At 42.5% G+C, this 20,879-nt stretch overlaps 2 protein-coding genes across 7 annotated transcripts in view; both read left to right on the forward strand.

Moving 5' to 3' along the window:
* LOC121026257 (protein argonaute-1) overlaps window positions 1-6,479 on the forward strand; it is a 37,278-nt gene extending 30,799 nt beyond the window's left edge. For all 5 annotated transcript variants that reach the window (XM_040469123.1, XM_040469136.1, XM_040469130.1 and 2 more), the window contains 2 exons: window positions 34-233; window positions 468-6,479. In XM_040469123.1, the coding sequence (XP_040325057.1) occupies window positions 34-233; window positions 468-576 (309 nt within the window). In that variant the 3' untranslated portion in view covers window positions 577-6,479. The remainder of the gene's footprint in view (window positions 1-33; window positions 234-467) is intronic.
* A 5,145-nt stretch (window positions 6,480-11,624) lies between these two features.
* Window positions 11,625-20,879, forward strand: part of LOC121026292 (protein argonaute-3) — a 116,836-nt gene continuing 107,581 nt past the window's right edge. For both annotated transcript variants that reach the window (XM_040469160.1, XM_040469164.1), the window contains exon 1: window positions 11,625-11,760. In XM_040469160.1, the coding sequence (XP_040325094.1) occupies window positions 11,742-11,760 (19 nt within the window). In that variant the 5' untranslated portion in view covers window positions 11,625-11,741. The remainder of the gene's footprint in view (window positions 11,761-20,879) is intronic.

Here is a 20,879-nt window from a genome sequence, read left to right on the forward strand (position 1 = left end):
AGTCTGGGGCCCCTCACCTTCCTATCTTCCCAGGGTACCAGCCGACCATCCCATTACTATGTCCTTTGGGATGACAACCGTTTCACAGCGGACGAGCTCCAGATCTTGACATACCAGCTGTGCCACACTTATGTACGATGCACACGCTCCGTCTCTATCCCAGCACCTGCCTACTATGCCCGACTGGTGGCTTTCCGGGCACGATACCACCTAGTGGACAAGGAGCATGACAGGTGAGGCCTGGGATCAAGCTGGCTTCCCATTTGCTTCAGCCTCGGGTACCAGACCCTCTCAACATTCCTTGGGCAGAAGGAAACGAATATTGTACAATTTGACGTCCTTGGGCTCTTCTGCCCACATCTGGGTTGGGGTTTTCTCATAAGGTGGTATGGGAATTGGTACCTGGGGGAATGGATTAGCAGTAGCTCAGTGCACCAGGAAGGACTTGTTTCATTTTTGCTTTTCAGTGGAGAGGGGAGCCACATATCGGGGCAGAGCAATGGGCGGGACCCCCAGGCCCTGGCCAAAGCCGTGCAGGTTCACCAGGATACTCTGCGCACCATGTACTTCGCTTGAAGGCAGAACGCTGTTACCTCACTGGATAGAAGAAAGCTTTCCAAGCCCCAAGAGCTGTGCCGCCCAAATCCAGAGGAAGCGAGGAGGAGGAGGAGGAGGGAGGGTAGGGAGGAGCTCAGAAGGCCTTGTTTCCTTCTTTCTACGAAGGGGGCGAAAGGGTGGGGGACAGGGCCAGTAAGCCAGACCACCAGCCAGAAATTTCTGATGTCCACCTCATGACCCCCACCCCTCACCCATCTTGTCACATCTGGCCCTGACCCCACTGGACCAAGAGGGGCAGCACTGGTGCCCGCCATACACACAGGTGTCTCTTGTGACTCACAGTGCTAAAGACTCATGCCTGACAGCTTGGTAAGGTCGGCTCTGCAGCCCCGCGGACAAAAGCTGGTAGGTTTGGGTTTGATACTTTAGATGGGAGAGTGAGGGGCTTAAAAAAGTGGGTGGGAGGAGGGAAGGATTTTTTAGGAGCCTTAATCAGAAAAGGTCTAGATTTGTTTAAGAGGAAAAACGAAACCAGACCCAGATCAATATTTTAGAATACTAGATGTTTTAATGGGTTGAAAATCCAGTTTGTAGGAAGATTTTTAATGCTAATGGTTTTGGTTGCTCCTCCCCCAGCTGCCACCCCCTTTCCATTATTCCTTTCTCTCCACTTTTTCTACCCCACCTTACACCTCCTCCCTGACAGACATCCAGCCCCTAGTAAGACTTAAGGCACTATGGCACTTAGCTCTGAAGTGACACGACCCTGTCTTCCTTCCGCCTACTGGTGGGTAACCAGTGCCTTCCCTGTAACGGTAATGCTGCAGAACTGCAACCTTTTGTACCTTTCTTTGGGGGGGATAGGGTGGGGTGGGAGAGGAGGTAGGTGGGGAAGAAATACCCCTAACCCAACAAGCCTCCAACCAGAGCGCCAGCTATTTTGCATTCGAAGGAATTGACTTTCATATTCATTAAGCTTTTAAAAAGACCACAACCTCAAGATGGTTAAAATCCATTGACATTTGCACTTTCAGACATGACAAGTCTTGGAGCTGCTGAGATGACTGGCCCCTGGCCTTTCCATTTACACCTCCTGTTCTTCCTGTCCCCCCGGTTTCCCCACCTGCCTGGATCTGGAGTTACTTTCATAGCATTTCTCACTCTTGGCTTCTTTTTTCCCCTGATGGTCAAGTTGCTTATGTTTCAATATTTCTTAACTGGGGTGTCTTATAACAAATGATCTTTAGGTCTAAAATAAGAAAAAAAGAGCAAAAAACTAAATGTTATTTTTATACCATAACTTGAGTCTATTGCCAAAATCTGGAAATCCCTCCCATGCCCAATAAGTTTACATCCCAGAAACATTGAGCCATCAGAAGGAACTATGTACCTGACTTGTTCTTTGGCCTGGCTAGGTAGGGGATGGTTATCTCCCTAAGGTGGGGCTCAGGCTCCATCCTTCCCCTGTGCAGATAATATCTTTTTCTTGCTATAGGCTCCCTCTTCTGCACTGCCCTGCACTCTTTCCTGCAAGTTGCATCTTTCCTTTCTCTGGTCCTCTGACACTTTGGGTCATCACAGATTCCAGTGTGTCCTGTGGACAGGCTGGGGGATTTTGCTGCTCCCTATTGCTTCTGTTTACACAAATGAATTTTTCCCGGTTTCCCACTAGGGCATGTGAGTGGGTGGCGTGGGCCTTTGTTTTGTTTTGTTTTTTTGTTTTTTGTCTCCCTGGATAGAGGTTGGGTTTGGCTGTCTTGCAGAACTGGAAAAGTAGGGGGTTTCTAGCTTGGTGCCTACTGGCCTTGAGGCAAGGCCCCCTCTTTCCTTAACTGTTAATTTTTTCCTGTCCCACTGCTTGGGATGAGGAGTTGCAGCTTCAGTGTGGAAGTTCCTCTTTAAGGAGCCTGAGTTTGGGTTTACCCCAATCTGGTGATGAAGCCATGACACTTTAGACCTAGCTCAGGCTTGGAGGCTGGTCTGGATCCAGGCCTGTGCGCTTAGAGCTACCATTTCCCTTCCCCAGCAGCCCTTGTACAGACCCAGATTTGCTATGCAAAACAGTCTATCCCAGGTTCTGTTCTGGTTGGCTACTTTGTTCAGCAACTTCACAAAACGTAGCACAAACATTGATTATGGAGAAGGCATCAGGACTGTTGAGTAACTCCTCCTTTACTTCTTTCCTACTGGCTACAGTATGGGATGCCCCACGGGCACAGCCCAGCTGAAGAACAGAATGGAGGGCTCTGGGAGGAGGCAGCTCACTGGAGAGCCTACATTCCTTACACAAGTGCCTAAAGAGAGTGATGCCAACACTCCATCTGCCCTGTCCATCGCCTTCATATACTGTCTACTTCGTGTTCAGTCACCCTTTGGGGAGGGGAGCTCTCTTGGGACAGTGGGCTCTGCATGTTCTCTTCTTGGGTGCATTTTGGGGCTGGGATCAGGGCACTGTTCCTGGAGGGTCCAGTCATTCACCAGCATTTGCAAATATCCATAGGGAGCTGGTGGTAGCCACCTACTCTCAGCAACAAGTTTATGTTCTCTCCTTTTTCTCTCTTTGCCTCACTCTCTCCATTTGGGTTTTGAGCTGGGGCTTGCAATGCATTTTTTAGCCCTTTGGCATTGCACATGCTGTTCAAGAAATAAAAAAGCAAGAGAAGCAATTTGGGCGATGGCAAGAAAATAACCTCTTGCTCTGAATTTTTTTTTTTTTTTAATCTTTGAGACTTGAAAAATACTTTGACCTTGATGATTATTCTTGTTTGAAAGATGGTGCATGCAGATTGAGAAGTGGTGTTAGCAACAAGCTTTGGTTTTCTTGGATTTGGTTTAAGTGGTGCTTCTTGTGCTCTGAGGAAGTGTTGGGGGACCCCAGCCTCATCCTCTTGGACAGGTCTCTTGCTCCCTTCGTTTTACTCTTTTGCCTCTCTTTTCTACTTTTCTCTTTCCTTGGGATCCTTTTCCCTTTTTCAATTCACTAAGCTTGTTTGCTGGCCTGCCTGCCTATGTGATGATGAATTCTCTGCATGGCTACGATAATCCCACTGTTAGCTAGCACAGTCAGGCTTAGCTTCTTGGCTACAGACGACCAAGAATCTGTCCCCCAAGCCCAGTAATGTCCTCTCTGGGCTGGACTGCCATCAAAGTTACTCAGCAGGCATGCCTACCTGGCATGAAATCAGGGGGCTTCTGATAACTTCCACACGTGTCCACTCCTTGGAGTAGGTTTCTCTCATTGCTTTTTCTGGACCTGGTTCCATTTCTCTCTACATGGGACCTCCCTTTTCTGAAGACATCCTAGAGTTGAGCTACTTGGTTTCCAGGGTTGGAGGGTTAGGGGGATGGACATAGGGGAAGAAGAGAGGGATGGGAAGAGAATGGAGAGAATTTGGATAAAAGATGGGAAAGAGCACTGTTCGTTGATCATTTTTCTAGTCCAGTCTGACCCATTGGGGGTTGAGGTGCTACTGCTGAACTCAGGATAAGCCTGGAGCTGTTGTTGTTCTTGGGAACTTAGGCTTAGAATAATGTTGAAGAAGAAAGTATCTAAAAGCGTGAAACCTCCCTAAAAAGCTCCTGGTTCCCATGTACTAGATAGCTCCTCTGTGGCCTCCTGTTTGGCTAAACAACAATGTTCTTGGATAGTTTGGGGTGTTTTTCTTTTTTCTTTTTTTTGTCCAGAATTCAGTAAATGAGGCTGACACTCAGGATGGGCAGCCAAGGGGACATTTTGACTTCTTAGCTGGCCCATGGGTTATCTGTCTACAAGGCTGGCAAGGCAGTGTTTTAAACCTGGCATCATGTGTAACAAAGAAGAATGGAAAGTTCCTTCCCTTTCAGGGTGGAAAATCCTCTCAAACTAGCCAAAATGCAGTTTTGGAAACTACATTGGGGGAAGTTATTTTTTATATTTACTGCGCCTAGGCCAATCTAGGATGGTAGCTGGGATGCCTTCCTTCTTAAAGTCTGATCATGGCAGGGATATGCAGGGCACTCTTTCCTATTTAGCCTTCTAAGCAGATTGGGGAGAAGGGATTCTCTGGTTTTCTCTTCCCAACCCTCCCCCCCCCCCCCCCCCTTTTATTAGGACTTGCCTTCTCCCTGGGCAGGGAGAGAGGCTAGGCTGGTGCTCTCCCCTTACTCTATTCCTACTGACTTAGAACCTCCGGCTGCTGTTTGGGAGCCTAAGAAAGGGAGTGGAGGTAATGGGCTCAAAACAAAACAGAATAAGGTGGGGAGGGCAAAGTTCCTTCTTTAAAAAGGAAAATAGGAAACTCTCCAAGGATTGTGCAAGTAAAGACAATGTGTCGAATGCACTGAGTCCCCTGGTGTAGTAGCAATAAGGAATAATGAAATGACTTTCCTGTGCACAGTCCAACCTGATTGGTGTGTGATGTTGCACTTAGCAGCCATCTGGTGGGCATGTGTGACTACTCTGGGTTTCACTTTAGTTTCTAAACTTTTTATCCCTCTCAAGTCCAGCATGGATGGGGAAATGTCCCTGAAGCCCCACAGCTGTGTACTTGTTTGCATTTGTTTCCCTTTGAGACTTGTGTTTGTGTCCTGCTTTGAGCTGTACCTTGTCCAGTCCATTGTAAAATTATCCCAGCAGCTGTAATGTACAGTTCCTTCTAAAGCAAGCAACAGCAGCAGCACAATTCTGTGTTTTATAAAGACAACAGTGGCTTCTATTTCTAAAGTGCGGTCTCTCTCTCTCTTTTCCCCCACCCCCATTAGCAAAGCAAACTGTTGGGATTAATTATATGTGATAGATTTTAGGTTAGAGCAATAGATTGTTATAAGAGCAGAACCATTACTTCTAGAGGGAAATGGATAAAAAACACCAGAGTATTGAAACTGCAGATTGTATGTAATCATACGTCACAAGGCCTCCATTTATTCTTCATTCAAGAAACCATGTAAAGCACTGTGTCCAGCGGTGTTGTTAGGGGAGATGGCAAACATAATTCAAAAAGGAGGAAAACCATGTCTCTCTTCTTAAGGAGCTTAAAGTTTGGTGGTGGTGGGTGGGTGTGAGTGGCCAAATGGTTCCCTGGTACAGGAGAGAAATGAAGAAGGACTGAAACAAGGCTATAAGGCTATACACCAGTGAAGATAGGAAAGGGAAGATTTTTGAGAGACACTCAGAAAGAATTAATAGGACTCAATAGACGGTGAAAGAGGAATAGACACTAATGCTCAGGTTTCTGCTTGAGCAATGAGTATATCGGGACATTCTTCTAACCAAGAAGAGAGCTTGGTTAGGGGAGAAGGGAGACTAGACGGAAGGTGGTGAATTTTGTGAAGACAGTTAGCCTTGTATAGACGGAGTTTGGAGGTTCCCATGAGGCAACAATTTTAAGGTTTCCAGTAAACACTTATATTTTGGTGCTCAGGGAAGACTATAAAACTGTAGTTGTAGATAATGGGATTCATACTCCTATATATGGTAGGTAAAGCCATAGGAATAAACAAAATAGCTTAGAAAAAGAGCGAGAAAAACATAGTATCCAGTTCTGGAAACACAATTTAAAGGATGAAGACAGGAAGCTGAACCTAAGAAGACAGTCAAATCACTAGTAGATACCTTGTATATTTTTTACTTAATGAGGTAGGAGAAAAAAGAGAATGGAATAGGATCCAAGAAGGGCGTAATCAACAACATGAACTGCAGTGAGGAGGAGGTATTTTTTTTCTACTCAGTTTACCATCCTCCACGCCATCTTCTTTGGGATCTTATAACTATATGGTCATTCAGTATTTCTTGAAAATGAGCATTGGAAAAACCTAATTTAAATAAAGCTAAGTCTAGGACTTCAAGTTGTTCATCACAACCACCACTTCCACCTCCAGCTTCCTCCTGTCCTCAGGAGTTACTTGTAAAAGAATAAAATAAACAAACCTAATTTTGTTCCTAACCAGTGTCATAGATGGTGTTCCAGTGCACTCGATAGCACTTAGCAGCTTGCTCTATTTATTTTCATGACTTGCTTTCTCCAGAGCCTATGAACTCTTAGGAGCAGAAACTACATTCTGTTCATTTTTTTTGTCATCTCAAGGCCATAGAATATATATCTAGGGATCAATATTTGTGGATAGAATTGAAATGATGTAGAAATTTTTGGTTTGTGAGTACAGAGGGGGGAGTCAAGAAGTGATATTGAGTGCACAGGATGGACTCAGCATTCCTGACTCTTCAGGTAAGCAGAAACTTAACCAGATTACCATCATCTTTCTTACTCTCGTCCCAACTTGGTGATTCTGTGGTTTTGTACCTCAATCTGATGGTACCGTTGTCAAGCATGTAAGTTCTGGCATTCCTCCCTGGTAGTGCTAGAGCACTGTTATTTCTGTGTGATGGGGGAAGATGGCTCAGAGATGGATTCTGGCACAAGGCCCAGTGAGAAATTTTCAGTGGCAGCTAGTGTGTACATAAATGGGCCTAACATTCCTCTGGAGGCCAAGTGTTGTGACTTCAAACTGCAAAGCTAACCTGTGTCTACCACCTGTCAGATTCCCTTGAGAGCAAGCCGACCGTACCCAGCTCCTTTTCAGCAACGAGGGTTAGTGAGGTTGATCAAACTTGAGGAAATTGGAACATGGAGCGTTGTCCCAGTTAAAATAAAACTTAAAGTATATCTATGCCCCTCAATGAAGCAGAAATAAAGTATTTAGCAGAGTAAGTGGGAGGATGATCATTATGACACATTTTTGTGACAAATTTCAGTTTTAGAAATGGATGTTCAAAGATTTCAGAATTTGCCTCTTGGTTGCTTACTCAAGAGAAAAAGACAGTGGGAACCAAAGGCCTAATTTGTTTGGTCCTGGAGCTCAAGCTTTTTTTTTGAGTTAAAGCTTGTCCTAACATCCCTGGACATCCCTCTTTAGTATTGGTTGAGCAGCCTTTCCTTTGCCCTGGCAATTGGCAACATACACTGTAGCACATTCTTATCTAGGAAGTGCCTTGTAACAAAATGAGGCTATTTGTTGGGTATCTCTTGGCTTAGCAAAACCCAAAATCTCCTGGCAATTAGGGTTTGGTGGCTAAATGAAAGAGTTATGTAGTGCAAAGAGGGGACTGGTTTCAAGTTCTGAGCCTGGGCCATCCCCAGACTGCTGCCTGTACTGCTTGAATGGAAAGTAGCATTAAATTGTAGCAGATAGCTCACCTATTTGTTTCTAGCTTTCAAGCCAGTTTGTTCCTCTGGCTATAGGCTGAGGAAATGTGGCAAGCTTAGAAGCCGCAGAGCATGACAGAAGCATTCCTTTAAACTATCAAGGAGGAACTGGGAAAGTGGACTTGCTGGGGATGAGGTACATTTAAAAGTTCCCCACTTAGCACCACAACTGCCTTCCCCAGGATACCATTTCAAGGTTTTTTTAGACCATTGTGGTTTACCCTGTAGGAACAGACTGTCCCTTTGTTCTAGACTGCAGAAGCTTCAGCACTATCCTCTTGGCAATGTCTTTTTGGGACAAGGAAGCCAACTGGGACCTTTCTAGGGAGCCCTCTGTCCCTCTTCCCCACCTTCTGAAGGCGAGGAACTTTCCTCTTAGAAGAGACTGGGAGTTCCCGGCCATGTTTTTGGAAAAGGCCTATGGCTTGTTAATGGACGCGACCTGAAAAGGAGGAGGTGCTTGGGTACTTTGAAGTATTTGACTAGGTGTTTTGTACAGTATGTTGTTATGTATCTTCACGGCATTCATGTGAAGTAGTTTATCACATAACATTATCACATTCAATTGCACATAACAAACCCCCAACTATATTGGCTTAAATAAGAAACTTACTACAAAGAAGTCTTGATTTAATATGGCTCCAAGATTGGCTAATTCAGTCGCTCGGTGATAATACCAACAAACCAGATTCTTACAATCACTTTCCTCTGCTATTCTGTGTTGGTTTATCTGCATACTAGTTCACCTCAGTGTCCCAAAGTGGCTACTGTAATTCCAGGAAAGAAGTGCAAATAAGGCAATCCTTGGAAGCCCCAGCAGATCTGGCCTGTCTCATTCACTAGAAATGGGTCATCTTCCCACTCCTGCCACTGGGAAAGCAAATGAGATCATCTATCATGAGTGGCTTAGATTAGGAGTTATCCTCTGAGTCATGTGGATTAGAAAGACAAGTTTTGACTGCTACGCAAGAAAGAAGGGGATAAGGACTCCTGGGTAGGCATTCAGCAGTGTCTGCCTAGGTGCTCTGGCTTTTAGAGATGAGGAATGTGAGGTTCAGAGAGAGTGACTTTCTTGGAATCATATATAGTAGCAGTGGGCCTCAGTCTCAGCTCTGTCCCAAAGGCCAATATGTTTTATACTGTGTTCTCCTGCAGTACAAAATAGCTTTCTCTCTGCTGTATAAAAACTGATGGTCTCAAAGAAAGAAAAACAAAAACTGATGGTCCAGGAGAATATTTCTGAACTTGAGTCAAGTTGAGGATCATCCAGTGATGTTTATCTAGTACAGGAAGCCTAGGAATGCAACTTTCAGAGGGCATGGATTTCCGTGTTCCTTAAATGCCTGTAGTATTTTATAGTTCTCCCTTCTGAAAGCAAGCAGTGCCACAAGGGATAAGGACAGATTTTTAGCCTGAGCCCCATTCTTGAAGCTCATTCATTCATCCATCCGTCCCACAAATATTTATGGAATGTAGCTATGTGCCAGGCATTGGGGCACATAGGCTAAGCACTAGGCACTGGGGCTATGACAGTTAAATACACAAAGACCCTGCTCTATGGCCTTAAGGGCCAACTCATTTGGGAATGAGGTTATCCAAAAATAGGGTATGCATGTGGTCAGGGGAGAGCCTCTTACAGCTTGCTTTTGGCGGAATTATTGGACCTCTTGCCTTCCTACTTGATATTACAATTCATGAATCTTTTACATGGGCTCACTCTAAAGAGGTGGTGAAGTCCCTGAATAGCAGAAGCAGATGGGAAGGCTTTATTGACATTAAATTGGACTGAATTAGGAGGTCCAAATCCTGCCTCATCAATGTCAACAAAGAAGACAGTGCCTGCCCCTCAAGTGCTCATCACCATAACCATGTCTGTTCTGGGAGATGACAGTGAAGCCTGCAGTCAGTCACTTAGTCTGGAATCAGTTCCAGAATGGGAAGTTGAGGGTGTGATAGAACCTTGCACAAGAGTTGGTATTTACCCTGTTGGGATGCTGCTACTGACTTGGATTCTGTGTAGTCAGGTATTGAAAATTTAGGATACAGTGTTTCATTTGGTGACATTTAATATTTTGAAATGGAAATTTTCTGTAAAAGGGTTAATGGTTTGAAGAAGAAAGGCAGAATTGAAGTCAGAGGTGGGTTTGAATCCCATCCATTTATGAAATGTTTATTGTAATAGGTGCATGTAATAAGTGCTTTAAAATGTTAACTATAGTAAACTTTTTTTATTCACTAGCATGTAGTTAGGGAGGATTTTCTCTGCTTTATATACATTCCCTAACTTCATTAACCATTATATAAGGTATATTTCTCTCCATTTCTCAGATAAGAAAACAAGCCCAGAGGCTTAGTGATTGATGCAAAGTCCCACGGTGACTTAAGTGATGGGGGGGGGGGGGAGGGTGGCACTGAAGATAGGATATTTTTTCTCCTTTTCCTCTTTGTTTCAAGCTTTAAAAAGCAAAAGTACTTTGATTTTTAAAAGTCTAAATGATGTTCCTACTGATGTTTGGGATATAGGCAAAAATCAGGAATCATTCTTCAGCCTTAAATAGTTATCACCTCTCATTAAGGCAACATATGAAGGACCTACTATTTCCTAGCGAGTGTGCTGGCCATCGTAATTTTACAAAGCTCACAAACTAGTGCGGGAGGGGGCACACAAACTAGTAAGCAAAACAAATTACAGATTGGGAGGATTATTAAGGAAATGCTGTGATAGAAAAACGGGCCCCCATCATAGATCGGTGATCCGGAAAAGACCTCTCTGAAATAAGTCTTAGGTTGAGGTATAAAAAGAAGCATCGCGGGGCTGGAGAGGGAAGAAAAGGTGAGTGTGAAGAAAAAGGAGAGGCTCTGTTCCTGGCCAAGGGAAGAGGGGCGCCAGGTCGGAAAGGGAAGCGCTTTGCCTGTTGTGGGAATTAGCAGATCAGTATAGCTGTAGCATAGTGATGAGGAAAAGTCTTGCTTGAGGAGAAAGGAAGGGCCCGTTTACGCGGTGCGTTTTGGCACCGGGAAAGCGTGATCTCAGCGTGATGAGACGCTATTAAAGCGTTTCAAACAAGGAAATTATCCGATACGTTGTGTAATGTCCTCTCAATCCTCTTTTCCCAAGCTAAATTGCACCCCCTCCCCCCCCCAAAATGGTCGTCAAAGCAACCCACGGACTTGGAGTGATCAATTATGGTGGTCACTTGACCGCCTGCTGAGGAGGAGGCGCGTGGTGCCGCCCAGGCTGGGCGTGGCGGGAGGGGCTCCTTAAGGAGGGTGGCTCTGCCCTGGACGTGCTCTGCCCTAGTCACTCAGCTGCAGGTCCGGGCTTTGCTCCTCAGACCGGCCACGCTCCAGGTAGGCTCCTCCCCAGGTAAGCTACCCCCTCAGCGTTGTAGCTGAGCCGGCACGGCCCAGCACTAGGGTGGTGCTAGGAGTCCAGCCCCTCCGAGTTGTCTCCGGCCGGTACGGTACTGCTGAAGACCGTGGGAGGGCCCGCCCGCCCGTCGCGCGTGCCCCACGCCCCGCCCAGACTCGGCGCCGGCTCCCTGACACCTCCCCCGCTTCCTCCGCGCCGGCCGCGCCCGCACCGACGTCGCGCCCGCACGGCTTGGGGCGGAGAGGCGAGGCTTGGACGTCGGGCGAGTCCGGGCAGCGGAACTGACGCCAGCGGGCTTCCGGGGGCGGCCCCCGGGGAGGTCGGCGGCGGCGCCGCAGTCGTGGAGGGGCAGTGGGAGCGTAAGCGGCCGCGGGCGACGCAAGTTCCGCACGGGGTTCTCCTCTCCTCGATTCACGCTTCTCCTTCCTCTCGCCTAGTCGCACGCTGCCTCCCCACGGCGGCTCTTCCTGACGAGAGCTTTCGGAGTGCGGTAGCTGAGGAGAAGCCATCACCACCTCGCCTCGGGGCCGAACGAGGGTGCCTGTCGCGCCTCGTCGCCCCCTGCGCTGCCTCCTTGCCCCCAGTGGTGGGCGCCCTTCTCGCTCGAAGCACTCCCCCCAGCTCCATGAATGGAAATCGGCTCCGCAGGTGAGCGAGTCCGAGCTGCTGGCCTGGTGGGTAGGGGTGTCCCCAGAGCATCGTCGCTCCCCTCCGCCCCTGCCCAGGTGCGAGAAGTGTGCGCGGGCCCGGCGGCTCTCCCCCGCCCCCCGCGCGGCCCCTCCCCCGCAGCCCCGCAGCCCCGCCGCAGTTCCCCGGGGCCACTGAGTAGGCGAAACTGCGGGGAGGGGGCACTGCTTAAAGGATTGAAGTTTGGGTATCTCCAGGCGGTATTACTCTTTTTTTTTTTTTTTTTTCTCCTGGAGTCTAGAAGGGCTTGTCGTCTTTTTTTGTTATTCCAATTGAAGGTGTAACGGCGTGCGCGTCCTTTAACCGGGTTGTGTGTCCCATGGAGGCGCTGGGCGGTCAGCTCTCTTACCTCTTAAGGTAGTTGTGAAGCTACATGGAGATAACGGAGGAGTGTCAAGTTTGAAATAGGTATTACTACAGCGTCAAATGCAGGATGGCATTTCATCCATCCCCGATTTCTCTTCTGATATTTGCGGCCGCATGGTATGTAGTTACTGAGGATTTCGGAAATGTCATATCGGCCCAGATTACAGCTTACGTGAGGAGGTGGATCTTAAAATTGCTGACAATATATTTTTCTCATTCCTCATTCCCTAGGAAAACGGATATTATATTCTTGGCAATTTAGAATTAAAATTCTTTTCTCTCCTTGGGAAAACTGCAGTCTTTAAGGAAAATTGCAGCATGGGCAGTACTTACTTACCTTGAAAAAAGAAAAAGCTTTCTTTATGGTTCTAAAGTAATTAATTGAGAGGCATAAAGTAGGTGTTACATAACCGTTTGCTTTCCAAAGGGTAATACTTAATATGTTAAATTTGAAAGTGTGCTTTATTCAGACAGTAACAAATTTGTAAGTTAATTTTCAAAATATTGGTGGGAGGGGGCGTCATGTTACTCATGGGACCACAGGTCCCTGAAGTTCACATCTCATTTTGCCAGTTTGGGAAGTGCTTGGACATAAGAAAAACTTAAATATAAGGACACCAGTGACATAATGATAACAAAGGGTTTGTTATGATTAGGTTAAGAAGTAGAATTGTCAGTAGATGCAAACAGCACTTAGGATTTGTAGAGGTGGGATGAGGAGAGGGGCTTATTACAAGTTTCACTGTATGAAATTTTCTGTAATCGGTTTCTCCCATTTCTCTTTCGCATGCTTTTTCTGTAATCTTCATATTTTCTTAAAAAGGGAAGCTTTGTAGATTGTGAAGAGTTTTAGACTTTTATTTGTTAATCGTTGGTTTGTGTATTTCTGAAACTGTGTCCTGCCTTTTTAATTTTTTAATTTTCTACTGGACTGTTTAGTGAATATGATGATCTCGGGCTATAGATAACTTTTACATAACTGTCCTTTAGTCACGCCTGGAAAACAAAACGTGAAAGTTAAACACTTTATTGATTGTCCTAATATTTTTTTTTCAACGTTTATTTATTTTTTGGGGGGACAGAGAGAGACAGAGCATGAACGGGGGAGGGGCAGAGAGAGAGGGAGACACAGAATCGGAAACAGGCTCCAGGCTCTGAGCCATCAGCCCAGAGCCTGACGTGGGGCTCGAACTCACGGACTGCGAGATCGTGACCTGGCTGAAGTCGGACGTGTAACCGACTGCGCCACCCAGGCGCCCCCGATTGTCCTAATATTTTAAAAGATAGTTCAGTTTTTTTTTTTTTAAACTTCTTTTGTCCTTTGGGTTTTTCATACAAAATTATGGCTCAGGGTGTGGACAATATCTTAGAAAACATTTCTGAAGTCCAACCACCTAGCCGACTGGTCCAACTAGCCAGGTACGATTCAGTAAATGCTCCTATGAATTCTTGAGCTGTAGGTAAGTTTTACATCTTTTTGCATGTGTCATTGCTGAAATTTATACCCGTTAAATTGTCTTCACATCTGGGGAGGTCGAGTTAGATAATGTCTATCTCATCTTAGCTATCTTGAAACTCAAAAGGTTGTTCTTCAGGGATGTTTATACATGATTAACTGTAATAATGAAGTTAAAATATAGTCTGTCTCAAGGTTGTCATCATCAAAAACAAAATTTTCATTCTTCCTGAGACTTACATGTAATTGTTATGCTGCATGTGAAGTTGAAAGCACAGTTGGGCAAAATGTGCAACGAAGTTTTAAATCCAGAATTGGACGGGTATAGAGAGGGGTGCCTGGCTGGTTCAGTGGAGTGTGCGATTCTTGATCTCAGAGTTGTGAGGGAGAGCCCCACCATGGGTGTGGAGATTACTTTAAAATCTTTAAAAGGAAAAATAAAAAAAAAAAAAAGAATTAGACAAGTATGTATTTTGGTTTAAAATTTTTTAATACAGGTGAGCCTCGGTGGCTCAGTCAGTAGAGCATGTGACTCTTGATCTCTGGGTCGAGAGTTTGAGACCCACCTTGGGTGTAGAGATTACTTAAACAATTTTTTTTGGACATAAATGCTCTCTGATAGTCTGTTGAGTCAATGTTGGATCTTCGTACCAATTTTTTTTCAAAGTTTTGTGTGTGTGTGTGTGGAGATTCTTAGGAATTACGACAGGATATTTTATTTTTTTTATTTTTTAAACATTTATTTATTTTTGAGACAGAGAGAGACAGAGCATGAACAGGGGAGGGGCAGAGAGAGAGGGAGACACAGAATCCGAAGCAGGCTCCAGGCTCTGAGCTGTCAGCCCAGAGCCCAACGCGGGGCTCGAACTCGCGGACTGCGAGATCGTGACCTGAGCCAAAGTCGGACGCTCAACCGACTGAGCCACCCAGGCGCCCCTATGACAGGATATTTTAAATGCTAGTTGTTAGGTAGATACATAGAAAACTTAAAATTTACATTGGAAGACTTAGGATACAAATACTATATAATTGTTTCTCACTAAAAGTTAATATTTGTTCTTCCTTTTTGCATGTAATACTTAAAGCGACTTTTAAGGGTGTCCTGTACAATGTACTGATTTAGTACTATGTGAACTTTGATTTAACCCGAAAAGGTGGCACAGTTGGGTTTTTAGCTATAACAGTAGTTTTGCATTTTTTCCTGGAGGTACTTCCAATGGAACCCTGTTTTTTATGGTTTAGTTACATTTAGACTAAAAGTATACATTTTGTTTTTATTTACAAAGGTTTTTTTAAAAAACTAATCTCTGTACCCAATGCGGGGCTTGAATTTACAACCCCCAGATCCAGAGTCGTGTGCTCTACTGAGTCAGCCAAGCACCCCTAAAAGCATATGTTTTAATTCCAAATCAAGTGTGAATAGAAGCAGAAATGTACATGGAGATATCAGTTCTCATGAGTAGCAATTTTTAGGACATTAATACTCTAGTCTGTATTTTTAGGTAAAGTCAGACTACTGTTTAGGGTAGAAGGAAATGTACTTAGTTGCAATGGAAGAAAAACACTGTTACTTTAAATTAATGATAGGCAAAGTGATTTGACATGTTTGGTAGTTGTTTTATACAAGGGGTGACTAGACCATCTTAATGATACTCTTAAATTCATGTTTAGATCTGCATAGTAGTCTTAAGCCTCTACATTTCTTTAATAATAAAAATCTAGAAAAATCATTTAAGAACAAGTTCCAAAGGAACAGAAGTTGCATGTATGGAAACTAGATTTGAATGAAATGAATTAAAGTTGTAGATTCAAATTAACTAAAATATATAATGCCATTAGGTTCTCAGTTTAGTAACTAAAATAATCTTTTTAAAATCACTTTGGGGGGTGCCTGGGTGGCGCAGTCGGTTAAGCGTCCGACTTCAGCCAGGTCACGATCTCACGGTCTGTGAGTTCGAGCCCCGCGTCGGGCTCTGGGCTGATGGCTCAGAGCCTGGAGCCTGTTTCCGATTCTGTGTCTCCCTCTCTCTCTGCCCCTCGCCTGTTCATGCTCTGTCTCTCTCTGTCCCAAAAATAAATAAACGTTGAAAAAAAAAAATTTAAAAAAATAAAATAAAATAAAATCACTTTGGGATGTAAGTTTTCTCACTTGTAGATTTTTGTCTTGAAGAAAAAAAAATGTCAAAATGCTGCTCTGTCTGGAGAGTATGAATTTTGGAGGTAGAAAAGGTTTTTCTACTTGGTTGCTACTTAAATTTTAGCTTGTGCTGTTCTTGAGTGGCCATGATAATTTTTTCCCTAGTATTTGCTGTTCTTGACTGGCAGTGGGACTTACAAAAATATGTGTGATTATTTTGATTTGTTTTAGAACTTAATTTCTCTGATAGTGATAGAACACCCTGAGGGAATATAGAAAAGGAGGCAAGAAACAATTTTGTTCTTCTCAACAAAGATTTAAAGGAGAAAAAGAACATATAGGTAACTCTCAAATGTAATTTGATTAACATAATAAAGACCTTTAAAAATTATCCGTGATTCCATCACCCTGATCACTTTTTAAATTTCTAAGCCAGATTTCAAACTAGTAAATCTATTTTTAAAAATTAAGGAATTAAGTAATTGAGGAAAGTGGCTAGAATGAATGAAATGATTTCAAGATGCTACTCCCTTTTGCTCTTTTGGAGACTATTATGTACTAAATTGTCAACTTAGATTTAATTCATATTAATTTATATTTTCCAGTGGGAACATTGTATTTGTTTGGTTCTATAACCCTGGCCTGAGAGCATGCAAAGAGGCCTGGGGCCCTGTAAAGGGATATTTCCTGGAAGAGTTCTCTGTTGTATATGGAAAAACCCTAGTTTAGAGTAGAATTCTTGCTAAACTGACATAAACTATTGTATTCTAGTTGAATACTATGTTGCTTTCTATCACAAGCATCTTTTTCACATTGATTTTTATAGTCTTTAAATACTTGAGGGTCTATCTGAAAGATGAAGTAAGTAAATATTTTGTTAATCTAACAAAACATTTATGATACTTAAAACTAGAATCTAAAGTAATTTATAGGGGATTTTTGTTTTTGTTTTTTTTTAATAGATGAGGGAATAAGGCGAGTGATAGTTCTTTTTTTGGGAAAGTAAAACTAAAAATATAACTTAAGAATAGTATCCTTTCCAAACCTATTTAGTGTTCATTTGTTGGAATAAACAGTATTCACCAGACATTCCTACTTCTAATTCAGTTGTCTAGGATACCCAATAGACCCCCATTCTTGGCTCATTAACAAAACAGATGTGAGAAAGAATATTGTGTGGTTTTTCAACCATAATGGTTATGCTGTTAGGATACGTGAACAGCCTTTCTGTATTTGGAGTTTCTGTAGTTTTCTGCCATTATCTGTGTTAATATTAACAACTTTCTTTGACGAATCGCTTTAAAAAAAAAAAGACTATTGAGATTTAGCAAAACCATGTTAAACAGTGTTTTTTCTTAATGTGGGCTTTTTGTGATTTGGTTAAAATAAAAAATTATTTTATGAAATACATTATTATGAAATAATAGTGAAATAACTTATAAGAATTCTTTGTTTTGTATCATCCAGTTTTTTCTACATTATAAAACTACATTATTTCTAAATTGTCAAGTTTTTGAGAAATGAGAAGGTATCTACAGAATATAAACATGAGATATTTTTGTATTTTTCATTTGTGGAAGGAATTTTGCAAGAAAATATTCTCAATTGTAGATTTACATAATACTATTTTTGAATCATTACCAATACTTGATATTTTAACTGAAGTTCATTACTGTGTCTCAGAATTAAAAAAAAAAAGGTTAAAAAATAGATTGCAAAATGGGTTAATACCTTAGCAATGAAGTCTTTTTTTTTTTTTTTTTTTTTTTTTTGCTTTTTGAACAAGAAAGTTCTGCCTTCTAAATTAGGACTTGATCTATCTGTATATTTAACATAAACATGGCATTACTCTAAAATTACTCAAAACTTTTTTATGTAAATTTTTTTTTTTTTTTTTTTTTTTTTTTTTAAAAAAACCCCGGGGGCCTGGGAGGGGCAGAGTGAGAGGGAGACACAGAACCAACCAGGCTCCAGGCTCTGAGCTGTCAGCACAGGGCCTGATGTGAGGCTCAAACTCACGAACCATGAGATCATGACCTGAGCCACCCAGGCACCCCAAAAATTTTCTAAAATTTTTGCTTGGGTACTCAAAAAGTTTTTCAAAAGCTACCCAGCCTCTAATTCTGAAATAAATCTTGATACATTTCCATAGGGCAGGACCTACTTGGGCCATGTCCTCCCTTGTTTTCAGGGGGCACAATGCCTTTTTAAAAATAGTTCCCCAGTACTGCCATCTGAGAAATTTTACCCTCAGCAGGCTGAATCTTCTACAAGTGATTATTAAGCTATAGTGAATATAATAAATGTAATATGGTAATAAGTGCACTGTTTGTATAAGTTCATCGAATGAATAGGTAGAATTAGTATGTGGGAGGTTACTAAAATCTCTTGCTAATGTTTACTGTTTAGCCTTGTGGGCATATGTAGTACACAGTCATTTTATTATGTCAAATTTTGAGGCCAACACAATATGTTTATTTTTCCAAAACAAAAATCGAATGTTTTCCTGACTATAAAATAAAATATTATTTTATTTATTTTTTTAAATGTTTATTTTTGAAAGCACACACACAAGTGGGGAGAACATAGAGAAAGGGGGACAGAGGATCCAAAGTGGGATCCATCCTGACAACAGAGAGCCTGATGTGGGACTTGAACTCCAGAACTGTGAGATCATGACCTGAGCCAAAGTCGGACGCTTAACTGACTGAGCCACCCAGGCACCCTGTATATTTTCAAATCTAGTAGGCAATATATGTATTTGTTAAATAAATGTGCTTCACTGGAAGTATAATTTGTTGTGTTGACAGAATTGTTTCTTCATTAATTTACATTAAAATATTTTTTGGATACTTAAACTTGATTTTATAATAACAGTAGTTTGTTACATTGCTTATTCATGAAACAATTTTGGTCTTTTGCCAGTTTGTATAAATAACACCCAGCAAAATAATGGAAAACAATTTGGGTGTGTGATATAGTGCACAAAGCATGGGTTTTGGAGACAAATCCTGGCTCTCAAATTAACTGACTTGATAATGATGTGTCATTGTAGATTCAGTGATTGTAACAGATGTACCACTCTGGTGTGGGGTGTTAATAGTGATTGAGACAGGCTACATCTATTTAAAAGAATTAACTGACTTTGGGCAGTGCATTTAATCTTCCTTAACCTTAATTTCCTTGTCTGTACAATGGGTGGTAAAAAAGTATGCAAGGGAAATGGTACTTCTCTTCCTACTTTTTAAGACCTTTTATTATAGAGAATTAAGGGTGTATACAAATAGGCAGAATTACATAATAAGCTACTATGTACCCATCATTTAAACCCAATAATCCTCATCCACATCCAGTTGTGTCCCTTCCTATTTCCCATGACCTTGTACTTTTTTGAAGCATATTCTAGTCATAATGCTATTTTATTCATAAATGTCTGCTAAGTGCTTATAAAAAATACAGAGTCTTTAAACCATGGTACCATTCTCATTGCAAAATAATAATATTCCTTTATATCAAATATCTGGTCAGTGTTCAATTTCTACTTGTCTCGTATATTATACTTTTGTTTCTAGTTTGCTTTGGTTTATTTTTTCATTTTTGAATTCAGATCCAGTAAGTTTCACACATTGTGATTGATATGTCTTTTAAAAATACCAGTATAATTAATGTACAGTGTTATATGAATTTCATGTGTACAACATAGTAATTCAATTCTGTGTGTTAGTACTCATAAGTATGCTCTTAATTCCTGTCACCTATTTCACCCATTCCCCCCCTTTGGTAACCACCAGTTTGTTCTCTTTATTTATATTTAAGAGTCTGTTGTGGGGGCACGTGGGTGGTTCAGTCCATTGAGCCTCCGACTTGGTGTCCAACTTTGGCTCAGGTCATGATCTCATTGGTTCATGAGTTCAAGGTCCATATCAGGCTCTGCACTGACGGTGCAGAGTCTGCTTGGGATTCTCTCCCTCTCTCTCTCTGCTCCTTCCCCACTTGTGCTCTTTCTCTCTCTTTCTCTCTCTCAAAGTAAATAAACTTTTGAAAAAGTAAAAAGGAGCATTTGGGTGCCTTAGTTAAGCGTCCAACTTCAGCTCACATTGTGATCCCATGGTCTAAGTTCAAGCCCCACGTTGGGCTCTATGCCAACAGCTCAGAGCCTGGAGCCTGCTTTGGATTCTGTGTCTTCCTCTTTCTCTGCCCCACTCCCCTTGCGCTCTGTCTCTCTCTCCCTCTCTCTCTGTCAAAAAATAGACATTAAAAAACCAAAAATAGACATTAAAAAAAAAAGAAAAAAAAAGCATTGGGATGCCAGGGTGGCTCAGTCAGGTAAGCGTCCGACTCTTGATTTCAGCTCAGGTCATGATCTCATGGTTGTGAGATTGAGCCTGACGTCAGGCTCTGTGCTGAGTGTGGAGCCTGCTTGGGATTCTCTCTCTCACCATCTCTCTCTGCCCTTCACATGCACATGCTATCACTCTCTCAAAATAAACATTAAGGGTTGGCTTTAGCTCAAGCGGTTGCTTCACCTGTGGTTATCAAAATAAACTTTAGGGGCGCCTGGGTGGCGCAGTCGGTTAAGCGTCCGACTTCAGCCAGGTCACGATCTCGCGGTCCGTGAGTTCGAGCCCTGCGTCAGGCTCTGGGCTGATGGCTCAGAGCCTGGAGCCTGTTTCCGATTCTGTGTCTCCCTCGCTCTCTGCCCCTCCCCCGTTCATGCTCTGTCTCTCTCTGTCCCAAAAATAAAATAAAAGTTGAAAAAAAATTAAAAAAAAAAAAACTTTAAAAGAAATTAAAAAAACTAAAAAACATATTTTTAAGGTTTGGTTTTTTGTCTCTTTTTTGTTTTGTTTCTTCAATTCCACATATGTGTGAAATCATAAGGTATTTGTCTTTCTCTTTCACTTAGTATTAGACCTTCTAGATTCATCTATGTTGTTGCAAGTGACAAGATTTCATTCTTTTATGTGGCTGAGTAATATTCCATTGTATATATACTACCTTTTTTATCCATTCATGATTGGTATGTCTTCTAAGTGTCTTTTAATCTGTAAGTGTTCTGTAATTCTTCCTTATTCAGTTTATGGATTGTTTGTCCTTTTAGAGTTTCTCACAGTCTGGATT

Source organism: Herpailurus yagouaroundi, unplaced genomic scaffold, assembly GCF_014898765.1.
Source record: "Herpailurus yagouaroundi ecotype Mexico unplaced genomic scaffold, PumYag 77, whole genome shotgun sequence".
NCBI classification, from domain to species: Eukaryota; Metazoa; Chordata; class Mammalia; order Carnivora; family Felidae; genus Herpailurus; species Herpailurus yagouaroundi.